This window comes from Mytilus edulis, chromosome 3 (assembly GCF_963676685.1).
Source record: "Mytilus edulis chromosome 3, xbMytEdul2.2, whole genome shotgun sequence".
NCBI classification, from domain to species: domain Eukaryota; kingdom Metazoa; phylum Mollusca; class Bivalvia; order Mytilida; family Mytilidae; genus Mytilus; species Mytilus edulis.
Genome location: NC_092346.1, coordinates 92,301,063 through 92,318,175, shown reverse-complemented (window position 1 = coordinate 92,318,175; position 17,113 = coordinate 92,301,063). Strand labels below are relative to the sequence as shown.

Genomic DNA, 17,113 nt, shown 5'->3' with positions numbered 1-17,113 from the left:
TGCCCAGTCTTTAGTTTTGCCCAGTCTTAAGTTTTGCTCAGTCTTTAGTTTTGCCCAGTCTTAAGTTTTGCGCAGTCTTTAGTTTTGTTCAGTCTTTAGTTTTGCTCAGTCTTTAGTTTTGCCCAGTCTTTAGTTTTGCTCAGTCTTTAGTTTTGCTCAGTCTCTAGTTTTTCCCAGTCTTTAGTTTTGCTCAGTCTTTAGTTTTGCCCAGTCTTTAGTTTTGCTCAGTCTTTAGTTTTGCTCAGTCTTTAGTTTTGCCTAATCTTTAGTTAACTGTATCGTGTTTAGTGTACTGTTGAATGTCTGTTGGTTTATTTTTCTCAACCATGGCGTTGCAATTTTATTTTCGACTTATGACTTAGCATGTTCCTTAAGTATCTTTCGGTTCTTTTACTGTTGGCGTAATTTTACATTAAAAGTATAGAAGTAAGAACAAATTTAGCTACCAATCAATTTAAAGCATGGTTATGGAAATACCATATATAAATTCGATGTTTAAATCCATACTTATAAGATATATGACAATAATTATGTTTGCTTATTTCCTTTGTCCGTCCATTTTATAAAAGTATAACAAACCTGCATGCTCTTTTGATAAACAACACCCTTTTCTTTATATTCTCCAGTTTCTTTGATTTGATTGTTTAACAGAAAACGAACAGCTTTTCGCATTACATTCGGATCAATGTAAGTTAAAAGCGCTGCTTGTGCAAATGACTTCACAACAAATGCAGTTAACCTGCAACAAAATGTACACTCCGTTACTTCAGCAAATTGTATGGATAAGACAAGAGTAGTTTACGTTCAAACTTCATTTCTAGTGGGCGGATGGCCGGGTGTCTCGCCAGGGTGAGCGTACAACTTAAGACGTTCAGATATATATGTATCACAGATCGAAACATGCATAGTCTTTTTTTCAAATCTATTTACAGAACAATGCACAAGCTATACGAGTAACAATGCCAAAACATTTTTCAAGTAAACAAGAATGTGTCCTCAGTACACGAATGCCCCACTCGCACTATCATTTTCTATGTTCAATGGACCGTGAAATTGGTGTTAAAACTCTAATTTGGCATTAAAATTAGAAAGATCATATCATAGGGAACATGTGTATTAAGTTTGAAGTCGATTGGACTTCAACTTCATCAAAAACTACCTTGACCAAAAACTTTAACCTGGAGCGGGACAGACGGAAGGACGAACAGACGAACGGACGCACAGACGAACGGACGCACAGATCAGAAAACATAATGCCCCTCTACTATCGTAGGTGGGGCATAAAAACACAAAACAAAATTGTTAAATTTTCTGAATTATAATAATTTAGAGAACCAATGTATCGTTTCTGTGAAATATTAATTATTTATTGATTTAACTAACATTGTGTTTCTAGTTCAACAATGTTCACAAAAGATCTATAGAAATATTACCATGTAGATCCGTATCTGTCACTCTTCCCGAATGCACTAAATGATCCATCAACATGAGCATATGATAACTGGCGTTGGTAACCTGTTTTATACAAGTAACATTTCTTATTTTCTCAATTGTATTTAAGGATGCATTGGTCTATGTTATAACAGACTTTTGCTCTATAAGTTATGTGTTTATAAAAATATTTGTATTGTTTATAAACATTAAAAGATTCTGTTTAGTGTTTTGAAGTACAACTAACATATTAATATATATGTCGAAATAGATTTGCATAAAATTTGCTGCTTTACATAAATTACTTGATATAAGTTTTTCATTTTCTCACCCAATATGTCAACAATCAATAAAAAAGTTCAGATATTGTTTTTTACCTGCAGACAAATATCTGTCAACTTTGTCTTTTATGTCATTTGTCAGCCTATTAGTACTTTTCAAATACACAGATATAAACACATTTGGTACAAATCGAACCAGGTTCTGTTCACCACATCCATAAGACATACGTAACAAATCTTCTACTCCGGCCAGTGTGGTACCTATTAAATCACCTACCAATAATATGTTTACTTATATATTCTTGTGCTTTTGTGTGTAGAGCGAAGAAAAAATGAAAAGATTATAGACATGTTTATCGTACATTAAAAAAAATTGAGAATAAAAATGGAGAATGAGTCAAAGCGACAACAACCCGACCGTAGAACAAACAACAGTCGAATGCCACCAATGGGTCTTCAATGTAGCGAGAAACTTCCGCACCCCAAGGTGTCCTTCAGCTGGCCCCATAACAAATATGCATACTAGTTCAGTGATAATGGACGTCATACTTAACTCCGAATGATATACAAGAAACTAAAATTAAAAATTATACCAGGTTAACAAAGGCCAAAGGCTCCTGACTTGGGACAGGCGCAAAATTGCTGCGAGGTATAAACATGTGTTTTTAGATCTCAACCCTCTCCTATACATCTAGCCAATGTAGAAAAACAAACGCACAACAATACGCACAGTAAAACTCAGTTTAAGAGAAGTCTGAGTCCGATGTCAGAATATGAAACAAAAGAAAATAAACAAAATGACAATAATACATAAATAACAACAGACTACTAGCAGTTACTGATATGCCAGCTCCAGACCTCAATCAAACTGATTGAAAGATTTTGTCTTCATCATATGAATATCAGGCACAATCCCTCCTGTGAGGGGTTTAGTACTATACCATCATGAAATATATGAGAAGAACATAACCCGTGTCATACCAACAACTGGTCTTAGAATAAATGTGTTTAAATTCCGATGCAAAGACCCTATAAGTGAATCAATATTAAAGCCAAAATATGCAATTTTTAATAATTTAATTTTGGATGTAAGCGTCTTCTAGTTGGCTGACGTCGTTTTGTTGATTGGCCCATAGACATGATTTAGTCATGTGAACCTGACGTCATCAACGTTTTTTCATGGTTTACTCCGGTTTAAAATGGAATGTAAAATTAAATTATAAGAAATAACTGTAATATTTTTTCTGTCTTTTCGAAATAACATAAAAAATGTGGCTCACTGAAATAACATAAAAAAATGTGATGCACACTGTGATTCAGAGTGTGCACCACATTTTTAAAGTTATTTCTTCATAGACAGAAAAAATATTACATTCATTCCTTAAAAAACCAGACAACAGTATCGTAACTATATCCCTTCTTAATTAGTCTGTTTAAAGATTTTGATATCTTTTGAGGTGAATACTGACATTTTTGTGCTTTGTAAAGAATATTACCATAAAAGATTGGATGTGAAATTCCTGAACGTATAAGATGTCTGCATGTTGAGTTATATTTACGAATTATTTCCTTGTACCGATTAAAATAACTGTTACCGACTGTGTTATATTCGATAGAACACAAACATTTAACCATTACTTAAAGGGTATATAGACCTTAATACCCTGGGCTTCTATCACATTTTAAGGTTTCTTTTAACATTTTTATAAATTTTGTGTCTATTGTATATTATTTCCTATGTTTAGTTTGAATGTATTATTGTGTTTGTTGGTGCAGTATGTATGAATTAAACTTTGTTCTAAATTATGTGATTTGCAAAATTTAAACAAATTATGTAAATATCAAAAGACAACACATGGCTCCCACAAAAGTAACTTCGAATCGTATAAGTTGAACACGAAATAGACGGTAGATTTTTCATATCTTGAAATTAAAAATTTGGTGACTATGTTGAACGCATCTATCCCATCTAACTAGAGATAAAGGATACAACAGACACAGTAAAGTCGGCCTCATATCTTGACTATACATCTATAATTTGACAATGAGGGTCAATTGAAAACAATACTTTACGACAAAAGAGATGAATTCAGCTTTCCAATTATGAACTTTCCATTTCTAAGTAGCAACACTCCAGCAGCACCTGCATACGGGTTATATATCTGCAAATTGGTACGATATTCCCGTGCTTGTATCTCCTATCATGATTTTCATGATAGAAGGTTGCTGCTAACAAGGAAGCTATTAAACCAAGAGTTCCAAATGGTGTGGTTCAAATCATCCCTTCATAAAATGTATGGACGCCATTACGAGATGGTTGCCCATTATGGATAACCGTTTCACAGATGATATCGGATATGTTCCTTACGGCGTAACTACAATCCCCTTCCCTTTCATCAATGTGACCTACCGAATTAGATTATTAACCGGATTTGTTATAACATGAGCAACATGACGCGTGCCACATGTGGAGCTGGATCTGCTTACCCTTCCGGAGCACATGATATCACCCCTAGTTTTTGGTGGGGTTCGTGTTGCTTATTCTTTTGTTTTTTCTATGTTTTGTCATGTGTACTATTGTTTGTCTGTTTTTCTTTTTCATGTTTAGCCATGGCGTTGTCATGCAGTTAATTTTTGATTTATGAGTTTGACTTTCCGTTTAGTGTTTTTCGTCCCTCTTTTACAGCATTTACCGACATCATATCAAACATTAGAAAGGTAATTTTAATGATATGTACTTATTTGAACCTTTTATGTTAGGAGGGTTGCCATCCCGAATTCTCTAAACAATAATTCATTCGTTCACAATCCTAAATAACTGATCATAAGATTCATGATAGGTGTAAATCCTGAATTCGCAAGAACATGAATCCCGAATTTCCGTAAGAAATTGAGGCTCAATCCTGACGTCCCTAAAAATGTCATTCGACCCTTTCTTAATATAAATGATAGCCTATGGAAGCGCCAAGAGTATGATAAATATTTTTCTTATACATGTTGAATACTCCAATACCATTCTTGTGACGAATTCATATCAATTGATCCTAAATTCCTGACAAGAGACTTACCTATTACCGATATCTTTATGAACTGTGAATCCGGGATCACAAAATCTGGAAATGTTATGCGAACCTTTGCTGAAAATTTCCTTTTTCTGCGCAAGTCAATGACAACAGGTATGTTGTAATTCTCTCGGATACCTTCTGGCTTTAAATTAATAAATGACATCTAATAAAATATACATATTACATAGTCTAAATAATATAAAAGTTTTGTATTTGATTGAATATTCAATTTCATCAAGAATATATAGATTATTTAGATGTTTTTTATGACTATTAAAAAAGCGATATATTACTGTTGCCTTTATTTAAAGGCAGTTAAATAAATACAGCACGTTTTGCATGTCTTTAACAGTTATGTATTAAACCATTCAAAAACGATTTATATCTTGTCTATAATATGAACATAGGCTCTTATAATACGAATATTGCTCATTAACAGTGTGTTTTTACATGTTATACTTCTCTATCATTTTCACCTTGGTGAAAAAGCTAACGTACATCTTTACATTTTAATGACAATTTGTATAACTTATATAGTTATATATACCTTGACCAAGAGTGGCCTCTGCACAGCATCAGCGGCTGCTGTAGATCGCACACTAGCATCAAGGAGAGTGCTTCCTATTTTTGTAGGAATTATTGGAAAATAAACTGACTTTACGGTATCTTTAGGCACGAACAATATCTGGTATTACAAATTTAGAATGACAATTCTTAAAGAATGAAATACACATTCGTTTTATTTCTTTATATGTATCTGATAATAACATAAGTAACAAGCAGAGGGAAATAAGTACTGGCAGACATAGACAGATATTTTTGTTTGACATTTAGCATTTGAATATTGTTCTACATAAAGTCAGATGATTAAATGGATTACTGAAGTTTATTAAATAGATGTACAAAAATGAATGCAGTATTAAATAAAACCAGGTTTTACAAAAATATTTGGCTCCATTAGTTGTACTAGTTTTATGAAAATTTACATTTGATATGAGTTTTCATTTATTATGTAGGATAAATTGTTTTTAGATTGTGGTAAGATTTTGAACTCGTCTGACAAATCTAGCCTAAGACAGTCAAGTTGTTCTTTTTTAGAATATCAATTTGTTCTTTTCTGTTGTTATTGTTTCCTGTAAATATGTAATTATTAATCTTGCTGGAACAAATATAGTTTAATTACGCTCTTAACCTAACTCTGTTTTTAAGTTAAAAATACATGATCAGGAGATATATGAAAAAAGTGTTTAATTGCTTATTAAACAAAATTTGGATAATGCTCAAAGAACGAGTGGTTATGATTTTCATTTTGGGATCCTGTTGAGACTCATCTTTTAATTTGATTTTATATAAAATTTTAGTTAAATAACATACCTTTGTCCATGCTGTACCCTTAGGAACAACTATATTGCCTTTCACATCTACAAAGGTTAGGTTGACATTTTTGTTGAGATTCACGTGAACCTAAAATTGATAGATATACACCATATATTTTATGATGAGTCTAAAAAGGTAGAGAACAACACGTCTAAAAAGACCAACAACACAGCCGTAAACGTTAATTTTTATTTTATAATTGTTTGGGCCACACAGTTAATCAAAACAAGGTCAAGTATGCGTATCAAATCAGTTCTTTAATTTCGTTGTATACGATACGATTCTCTGCAAATACATACATTATAAATCATAAACAACAGTGAAACTGAATTCCGTTACTCATAAAAATAATATACAGTGCATTAATTACTTCTCAATCATAATAAAATATAAAGAAACATGTTTTCTGATAAAAGTACAAAGTTTGCACAAATGATTAAATCAATATTTTTCATTTACGGAACATTGTTACAATTCTTGCTAAAGATATAAATGATAAAGTCAGATTAAAAATATATATTAAATATATTCTCTCTTAAAAAAGTCATCTTGTGTGTCCAAATGAAATCCAAATAATAAACTGCCGTAAACAAATTGAAATAATATTCATAGGAAAAAATAACGTCATAAAGACGGACGGCAAATACAGCATATATATATTTAGCGCCGTAAACGTCAATAATTACATATAAAAAATAGCTTTTACAAAAAGATTATCTATAGATTAAATAGTGGCAGCCAAGTGACGATGTATACACTATTAGTGCTTATATATAAATGTATCTTCTACCAAATATTCAAAATAAGAATATAAATAAATATAATTCTTACAATAATGTTATTGTGAAATGGAGTATTTTGAACATTGCGTAACCTTTCATTTGTCGACCAATGAATTCGGATAACTTCCTGAGTATATTATTTCTTTCCCTAACATTAAGTAAACATTCTTTTTTCTAAGTAGCAACATTCCAACAGCACCTGCATACGGGGTATATATCTCCCAATTGATAATATATCCCCGTGCTTACATTGCCTATCATGATTTTCTTGATAGAGGGTTGCTGCTCACAAGGAATCTATTAAACCAAAAGTTCCAAATGGTGAAGTTGAAATCATCCCTTCGAAAGTTTTACGGACTCAAACACGAGTTGGTTGACCGTTATGGGATAACCGTTTCACAAATGATTTCGGATATGTTCCTTACGTCGTTACTACAATCCCCTTCCCTTTCATCAATGTGACCTACCGAAATAGACTATTTACCGGATTATTATTATAAAATAAGCAACCCGACTAGTGCCACATGTGCAGCAGGATGTGCTTACCTTTCCGGAGCACCTGAGATCACCCCTAGTTTTTGGTGGGGTTTGTGTTGCTTATTCTTAAGTTTTCTGTTTTGTGTCATGTGTTCTATTGTTTGTCTGTCTGTTTGTTTTCTTTCATTTTTAGCTAGGTGTTGTCAGTTTATTTTCGATTTATGAGTATGACTGTCCCTCTGGTATCGTTCGTCCCACTTTTCTAAGCATAGCACCGTTTATGCAAATTTATCGATACATTTTTAAATAAAATGAACAAATAGACATAAGAATTCAATTGGAAAATCGAACATCATAAAAAAAAACAAAAAAAACCCAGACAAACCATAATCGAGAAGATAAGCCTAGAAAAAGGAAACAGCTATAAATAACACTACACAAAGCAAGGACATAGTTCTATACATGTATTTTTTTTATGAATAAAACGAGGTATGTGTGTCAATGAGACCAAATGTATAAGAAAAAAATTATATATAGGCCATCATGGCTGCAACTGGTGAGTTTTTCATAACGTAAATTGATAGCTTTATTCATATTATGTATCTAAATTATACTTTTATTATATTGAGTTATTCTATTCAGGTAAATGTTTTATTTTAAATATAAAAAAGAAGATGTGGTATGATTGCAAATGAGACAACTATAAATGACACATACATTAACAACTATAGGTCACCGTAAAGTCCGTTAAAATTTTAACATTACTTTTAAAGTTCTCAGGATGCCTTGATATTCTATTGATAAATAAGTTCATATAATACAGTACAAATCTTTAATATCCACCTACCTGTAAATCTTCGTTCCTGTAATTAAAAACTGTAATCTGTAGAATAAGTGTTTCTCCTCGTATCGCTGAATAAGGCAGTTCAAATCGCATGAAAAATCTTTGATACGTTATGATCTATATAGAAAGTAGCATATAATGTAGAAAACCTTTTAAAAAACAAACACATTGGCTTTTTATGGGATCACAACATAATTTAAATTATAATATAAAACAAAACATATTTTGCTTCTGAGATACTGGTTAACGTTGACAAATTGAAACTTTAACATAAATGTTCCTCGGATATTTATTTGTCTTAAATATTTAAATTTGTATATAAGTGACTGTTAAAAGCAACACATAAAAAATAATTTGTAAATTGCTTGAAAATGTGATGTCATTTCACATGCACACTATGTCATTTGTTTAGATACAAACATATTCACAACGTGATGATAAAGTAATTACATCAAGCTAGAAATATATGGAAAGCCATAATTCTTAATTCGTAATTAGTCTATTCGTAACTTGTAGTTGTGTAATTTCATAATTCGTAATGCGTAAATTGTGAGTTTGTAACTTGTATATTTGTAATTTCAAAATTGTTAATTCGTAAATTGTCAATTTGTATATTGATGTATTGTAACTTGTAACTTGTCGATTCGTGAAATGCCGATGTGTGAAATGTCAAAGTGTTAAATGTTGTCGTTGTATTATGCTAACGATCACTTTGACGATAGATGACGCTCGGTTTATTCTTCGTGTACATAAGCCATCTGTAAGTAGGAGCGCCTTCATAAGGAGTATATACCTAATAATTTAAATCAATTATGTTGAGCGAATGCCGCCAAAAAAAGAATGCAAGTTTACAGGATCCCAGTTTTATTTTGTGTACTGAATGCGACAGTTGGCGTTTCGTTAAAACGTAAACTATATAAAAATACATCCCGAATAGTTCAGTCCCTCCACGTAAAAGATCTCTCATAATTGCGAGGTTAATGAAATAGTCGTTTGTCAGCGGAATAAAACGAAAGGATTATTCAGGTAAATACAATAAGGAGATGTGTTAATAAACCGTATTATTGCAAATGATAAGATTGAGAATGGAAATTGGAAATCCAAAGAGACAACAACCCGACCATAGAGCAGACAACAACAGAAGGTCACCAACAGGTCTTCAATGCAACGAGAAATTCTCGCACCGTCCGTCAGCTATCCCCTCAACAAATAGAAACAACTATCCACCAAAGTTCAAATACCGTCGATGTAATTAAGCAAGTATAGGCAACTTACTGCCGCCTTCAACAATGAGAATACCTAATACCATACATAGTCGTCTATAAAAGGCTACATCATTACTTGAAAACACAGGTACTAGTAATAAACAACTTCTGTTAATCCTTAAATGCTACTATCGGACCATTTTATTCTGACAGGATGGGATAGGGCTGACAGATATAAATATATATTAATATAAATGCTAACTGAACTATAATTCTTGTCACGAAGATTAAGAATTGCCGCTACCTGAGTTTTCGTTCTATAAAATTTACAACCAAAAAGACCAAAATGTTCCCCTATACCTCTCAACTGCTGCTCAACGCCCAAATACTCTCGGTAATATACCCAACCCCTCCTTATAGCCCGACAACCCGACCAAATCTAATATTTCGTCGATTGGATCTTTTTTAAACAGAGTTGATTCATGATGTTAATCAATAAAGCAAAACTTTTTGAAATTTGCATTACAATTGTATTTAAAATAATTTGCAATGAGTTGGTAACAGTTCAAATATTTCCCTCCCATATGTCAAAAAATGACTCTATTGACCAACCATGTTGTATTCCGCCTGGCTTTTCTGCCGAGCGGTGAGCCAGGGTCCCAGGCTACCTTTTTACTCTTCAAAATTACCCAATACATACACCCCCGGGCCAAACCCCAAATCATGTGCAAAGATTATCATGGTGAAATACAATTCGAGTAAGCATATGCATATTGGAGATAATTGCCTCTGACATGCAAATGGCGTGATGGTGAAATCTTCTTGCAAGTCTTAGGGGTAGGGTGTCACTTTGGCTAAAAGTGGGTGTAGGTTACGTGTTTAGTGAAAAACAGTTTCATAGTTTTACGACATTGGTAATTGACAAAACATTCAGAGGGGACACCTCCTAGTATATTTCGATCTATTACCATGACCATCTTTATCTAGGAATACTGGCTTTAAAACAATGGTAGAGAGAGCGTCGTCGATGTATTGACGGTGCACGAAAGAAGTTTCTGATCATGAACGGCTGTCAACGCTCGGTGTGAGCATTACAGTGTCTTCAAGGTGGTTCCACTCGATTATTAGTACTGTTTAAAAAAGACAAATGAGATACTATTGTAGTATTTTGATCGTTGAGATCTTAAAACACTTTGTGTAGTTCTTGAACTGTTTTTTCACAACATTTCATGACTGATAGTTGTTAAATCCCTTGGCAGCAATTGATCTTTTTAGACGAACTTTTTTTTATTGTGTGGTTCTATAGCAGAAACCACTCCCTCAACCACCTTATACATAAATATTAGCTTTTGGCTTGAGAGTCTTGTCTGTATGTCTTGTAGTTTCAGTTTTGTGAGCGTTTTTGAGACGCAACCATCTTCTCCAGATTTGTAGTCTACTGTTATAAGTTGTCCAGGTTGTCGCTGTATTCTTTCAAGATTGTTGATGTTCATAGATGTGTAAGGTTTCCATACTATTGACTATAACCAATTATTGGCCTGATCAGTGAAATATATGTGGTTTCCTTGCATTACGATGGACAATATCTCAAATTTCTTATCAGGAATCCTAGTGTTGAGTTGGCCTTCTTGACTACGTTGCATGAAATTATTAAACGTGTTGTTTTAAATTTGTTTAAATCACTGGGTCGATATCTCTGCTGGTGGACTATCAGTCCCCGAGAGTATCATCAGCTCAGTAGTCAGTACTTTGGTACTAACATGATTTAACAAACTTTTCTAAAACTGTCCGTTTGAAATTATTAAGAAACTCAAGTTTCTACTCCCATGGGCAAAGTTGACTTTAGATGAATTTGGCTATTTATTTTAGGTATTTTTGTCATATAGCTCTTCAACGGTGTCGGTACTTATACATTTTAGCGTTCCTGATGAAGGAAAATCCAGGAAAGCGCTTCGGACGCATGAAATTACTAAACGTGTTGTTTTCAATTTTTTGCAAATATGTAAGGCCATTTTAGTTCCCCATTTAGTTTTCTGGTTCCTTAAGATTTTATTACAAAATATTGCATATTCAATACAGTTTTGGTATAAAGTAAACATTAACTAAGTGACTCATTTAAAATATTTGTTCATTCAATTTGTTATGCAAAGTACAATTATTATATAAAACATTTGTTATCTTCATTACTCAAGAGGCAAATTTAAAAATTTGACAGTAATATTTTTGCAAGGTTGACAAGGAAGCCCATTCCAGCGACACATCTGTAAATACCTTAATACCATGAGGAAGTGACACCCCCTCCCAGGTTTGGTGATGAGTACAGCAAATATAATATATGTTTATTCGAGGTCACCTCTATATAAAACTGAGTCTCTGGTAGACATGCCATATAAAACAAACAATATATTTTATGTCTATTTGTTTTCTATTATATGTATGTGCTGTATACAATTGATTTAAATAAGTTTGGTATATATTCCATATGCAGGTGCTCCACTTACAGAAGAAGAAACCGAGCGCCATCTGTCGTCAAAATGATCGTTAGCATAATACAACGACAACATTTAACACTTTGACATTTCACACATCGACATTTCACGAATCGACAAGTTACAAGTTACAAAACATCAATATACAAATTGACAATTTACCGATAAAGAAATTTGAAATCACACCGTTACAAGATACAAATTGGCAATTTACGAATTAACAATTTTGAAATTACAAATATACAAGTTTAAAAAAACTGACAATTTACGCATTACGAATTATGAAATTACACAACTACAAGTTATGAATAGACAAGTTACAAATTAAGAATTTTTACCCCGTTGGGTTTCCATAGAAATGTACAGAACATTGATTTGTTTTAAAAAAAGAAAGTAACAAAGTAATATTTTATTCTAAATTGTAATCGAAATAATAAAAACAGTAAAACAATAGACGGGTGATATCAAAGAGAAAAAATAAATAAAAATAAGTTGACCGACAAAATTCTGAAAAACATTCCCGACAAGTCCAAGTCTTCAAAACACTACAAAACTAAAGACTTATAACTTCAAACCTATCCAACACTTATTGTGCTTTCTTTATAAATCATGTGAATATACTAATAAAAGTAACAGTCCTTTAATATGTGCTAATTCTAATATTGGTAGGTATTGTCTTTTTGATCCGTTCGTTTCATGTGTATGAGCATTTGAGTTTGCCATTTGATTTGGGACTTTCCGTTTTAAATTTTCCTGGGAGGTCAGTATTTTTGTGCATTTAATTTTTTGCATATTTAACATTAGGCATTGTAAGTAGAACTCAAGCATATCTTCAATGTCTCGTCCCAAAAAAAGTTTTTTTTTCTAATTAAGAATACAACAAATAATACGTTAAAACTTAAAGCCATATTCCGGTGATATAAAAACATAAATTCTCACGTTCGCAGATTCTGCCGCTACACCCAAACCTGATTGAGGATTTACAACAAAAGAAGTCGCTATCCACTGGGTAATGGTATCAGGAACCAGAGATTTTAGAGAGGCAACGCCGTTACGACTGGGATAAAGAAAAAATATGTTACAGAAATTGAATTTATTCATGTGTTTTTTGTATATGTAGATCATTCAATGAAAATACAGTTATTATCCGAATATCGACTGTTGAAACCAAATCTTGTTCTGAATGAAACCAATATCTGATCATTCAGCTGTCTAGTTTTTGTGTATACCAAACGCATATAATCATGCATCTGTTCGTTTGGTTTAAAAATGAATGCACTGAGCTGGATAATATGTCTTGCTTTTAATTTTACTTTTTAACAATGTACACCATCGTGTCAATTAGAAGAATCAAGTTATAAACCGCTTCATCTCTCTTTAATATAAACTATTATTTTGTAAGTATCTGTTTCAAGTTAGAAGCGTTACATTCAGTGGCTGTCGTTAGTTGCTGTATATTATATTTGTTTTCCGTTAATTTGTATTCAACATAACTCAGGCCATTAGTTTTGACGTTTGAATTGTTTTCCTTTTGTTATATCGACTCTTTGTTTCATTGTTAAAGTCCGTACGGTAGCATTTTATTGTTAAATTCTATGTGATTTTGTCTCTTCTGGAGAGTTATCTTACTGGCAGTTATACTTCATCTTTTTATTTTCGTATAAAGATTTTTATACTACAACACAAATAAAAGAATGCTGGAAATAGAGAAAAAACACATTCGACTTGAAGACCCGCCCAATAAAAGTTCTTAAACTTACTTTGTGGTGGTGTTTAACCATAACCACGTTTCTGGAAATCTGATCCTTTTACGTGAAGGCAAGGCCAGCGATTTACTGACATCCTTTTGAGCAAGAACAGCCTGTGTACCAACACCAGGACCCCCATTCCCAAATCCATTGCCACTGCCAGGTCCAAAAGCAGCAGGCGAAAAAAACACAGGTGGCACCATTTGGCTTTTATAGTATTGAACAGACGGTTCGAATTCTACAGTTAACAAAAACGACAAATATTTTTATAAGGTAATGACTACATTCTATACTATTTAAACAATTTTTCAACCAAACAAAGGTATGGTAAGTTTAAACATAAATTATTATTGAACAATATCTATGAAATAAAGTAAATACTACTGCAAAGGGGGCGAAAGTTACCAGAGGAACAGTCAAACTCATAAATCTGACAACTGACAACGCCACGGCTTAAAATAAAAAAGACAAACAGATAAATAATAGGACACTAGAAACAACATAGAAAAGTACAGAATAAGCAACACAAACCCCACCAAAAACTGGTGGTGATCTCGTATTCTTCGGAAGTGTAAGCAGATCCTGCTCGACATGTGGCACCTGTCGTGTTGCTCATGTTATTATAAACCCGGTAAATAGTCTAATTCTGTATGTCACATTCATGAAAAGGGAAGGGGATTGTAGTTACCACGTAAGAAACATATCCGATATCATCTGCGAAACCGTTATTCCATAACGATCAACCAACTCGTAATGGCGTCCATAAAATTTACGAAGGGATGATTTCAACTTCACCATTTGGAACTCTTGGTTTAATAGCTTTACATTGATAATCCAAAACTAGGTTAAATTTATTCTTTGATGATCATAAAGAACAGAAATGGACAAATTATTTATCATACGGGGGCATACAATTAATGGGGTGTAAGTAAACGGTGTGTCCGACTTTTTTTCTATACCTTTCATGATTAAATAGTTAATATGCCTAAATGGTTCACTATAAAAGCATTGAACGAGAGTAAAATAAAATACAAGTAAAAGATGCACTACTTTTGAAATGGCACGACGTTTTTCATGTGTTAATCAAACACACCAACTCAGTTGTTATGACACACCAGAAAGGTATTTCACTTGACCTATAGTAGATGTCATGTTTTGCTACTATGAATTTGTAATGTTATTATATTAAAATGTAACCTAAATATCTAAATAAAATCGATTCGAACTGAGACTGATGTATAAAATAAATATTTTCTATTTTGATAAGAGTATTTTTTATTTTTGCAAATCACATTTAAAAAAAAACATGAATCAATCGGTGTGATTCGACAATTGGAAACAAAAGAAATGGAATATCACAAATTCGTCACTAAAAAATTCTAAAATTAAAAAAAGCACTTCATGTTTAAGGTAGCACAATACAAAGATTTTATAACTCCAACTCCCAAGTTTTAAAATGCTGTAACTTTCTTAATAATGCTTGAAAATTTATAAAAGGGGTAGTTTTGGATAGCTAACAGATTACTCTTTCAAACAAATGCAATGTTAGTATTATGCAACAATTATGTAACCAATTATAATGTTAACTGTGTCTAAAATATTTTTCACCAAATTTCCACTTTCAAATGAAATTAGCTTCTGCATAGGCATCCCTAGAGGGTTGATTTTATTATATGTTGTTCCTATGGTCATTATCTACAAAAGGGTGTCTCAGATCTCAGATAGAATGTATAGAACAAATTTTACACCTAATTGAACATTATCTTCTTTTAGGTGGTTAGGATGTTTACACTAATTAGAGATTTATGAGAGAATGGAATACAATAGGGACAATCTGAGACACCCTTTTGAAGCCCATGATGTGTTGATTAAGATTCCGTTAAAATTTTCTGTATAGTTAAAGAGATGATAGAGTTAAATTCATTCAAGTGAACTTACCCAGATTTTGCCAATAATTACATAATAATTGATTACATAATGATTGCATAATAAATATATTGCATTCATTTATAAGATTAATCTTTTATCTACATATATATACCTCTTTTATTATTTTCAATGCATTCATAAGAAAGTTACAGCATTTCAAAGGTTAGTGATTGGAAGTAAAAAAATCTTTGTATTGTGCTACCTTAAGCTTAGATTTGGAATAAAAAAAAAATATAAAACATACTCTACAGAATAATAAATTCATATTTTGTTTACCCTAGGCTGGGTGCAATGAAGTTTTTCGGGGTTATTCATTAAGTTATTTAAGCATTTTGATACGGTCCCTTTATTTTTTTTATTGGTGTAGGTATGATTTACCTTGTGGATGACTTTTCGAAAAATGTCAAGATGGTTAATGGTCGGCATAATGAGTTTCAAATGGTGTTTTTTAATCACTTGTTAAACTATGTTACTCGAAATATACAATCAAATACAACTTGACTTGTTTTCATTATTTATCGACACAAAATCATCGAAGGTCGTGGTTTATTGTTCGTCTGTGTGGTCAAGGACTTCCCAATATAAATTTACCAACTGTTAATTACTTACCTTTATGTCCTATTAACAAGCAATCTGTCGCTATAAATACACCGCTATTCTATATTAAATTTAAAAAAGTAGTTTAACACTATTGTCAGTCTTTATGTTTATATGAAGTATTCTTTAGATTGTTTGTCGTCTTTTTCGTGTTCTTTGCCATGTTTTAGTCTTATTTTCGTCATCTTGTGGTTTATGAATGCTGTCTTCGTATTGTTATTTTTTTTTCAATTGTACCACATACTAGTATAATATAATGTGAAGTATTCTATCCGATCCAGTTGAATTTAATAGATAAGATCATTCCCGATACAATCTATTTATATTCTATATTAAAAACATATACTGAACAGTTTATATGTGGATCTAGAAGAATGTTTTGTTAATCAACAGAGAAATACTGACCTAAAAAAATCATAGTAAACATACATAAATGAAACCTTATTTAAATTTTAGCGTTTCTGCATGCATAAGCATTATCGAGTCCATGCATCGTAAGTTTTTTATTTTAGTTTCTTGTTAATTAAGTTTGAGAACTTGAGTCAGTCGAATCGGTGGAAGTAAATTTGATAGCTATTGCCCTTTTTACAGTTTTGTGTATTTAAAAACGATAACGAAAGTAGGTCACATATTAATAATGAGGCAATAGGGATACCGCACTAGGTGCTTATGTCGGTCTCAATTTGAAGAAAAAAAATTAAGTTAAGAAGTACACGTCAAATCTCTAAATTATTCCTTATTTCAGTGACCATACATATGCAGATAACTGTTTAAAGGTTAATCGTCGCGTTGAATTTCTTCAGATAGAATTGGTTTATACATTGGCAAAATGTAAGACGAAGATGTAAGACATGTTTTTTTTCAAAAACATAATAACACGTTTGTGAA

General features: G+C 32.3%; 1 protein-coding gene across 1 annotated transcript in view; it reads right to left on the bottom strand.

Moving 5' to 3' along the window:
* Nucleotides 1–17,113, bottom strand: part of LOC139517771 (CD109 antigen-like) — a 40,977-nt gene that overhangs the window by 6,997 nt on the left and 16,867 nt on the right. The window contains exons 17-26 of the mRNA XM_071309159.1: nucleotides 16,238–16,286; nucleotides 13,712–13,937; nucleotides 12,891–13,008; nucleotides 8,261–8,374; nucleotides 6,152–6,241; nucleotides 5,325–5,462; nucleotides 4,781–4,919; nucleotides 1,809–1,985; nucleotides 1,434–1,515; nucleotides 580–739 (exon numbers count right to left, since the gene is read on the bottom strand). Of these exons, the coding sequence (XP_071165260.1) occupies nucleotides 580–739; nucleotides 1,434–1,515; nucleotides 1,809–1,985; nucleotides 4,781–4,919; nucleotides 5,325–5,462; nucleotides 6,152–6,241; nucleotides 8,261–8,374; nucleotides 12,891–13,008; nucleotides 13,712–13,937; nucleotides 16,238–16,286 (1,293 nt within the window). The remainder of the gene's footprint in view (nucleotides 1–579; nucleotides 740–1,433; nucleotides 1,516–1,808; nucleotides 1,986–4,780; nucleotides 4,920–5,324; nucleotides 5,463–6,151; nucleotides 6,242–8,260; nucleotides 8,375–12,890; nucleotides 13,009–13,711; nucleotides 13,938–16,237; nucleotides 16,287–17,113) is intronic.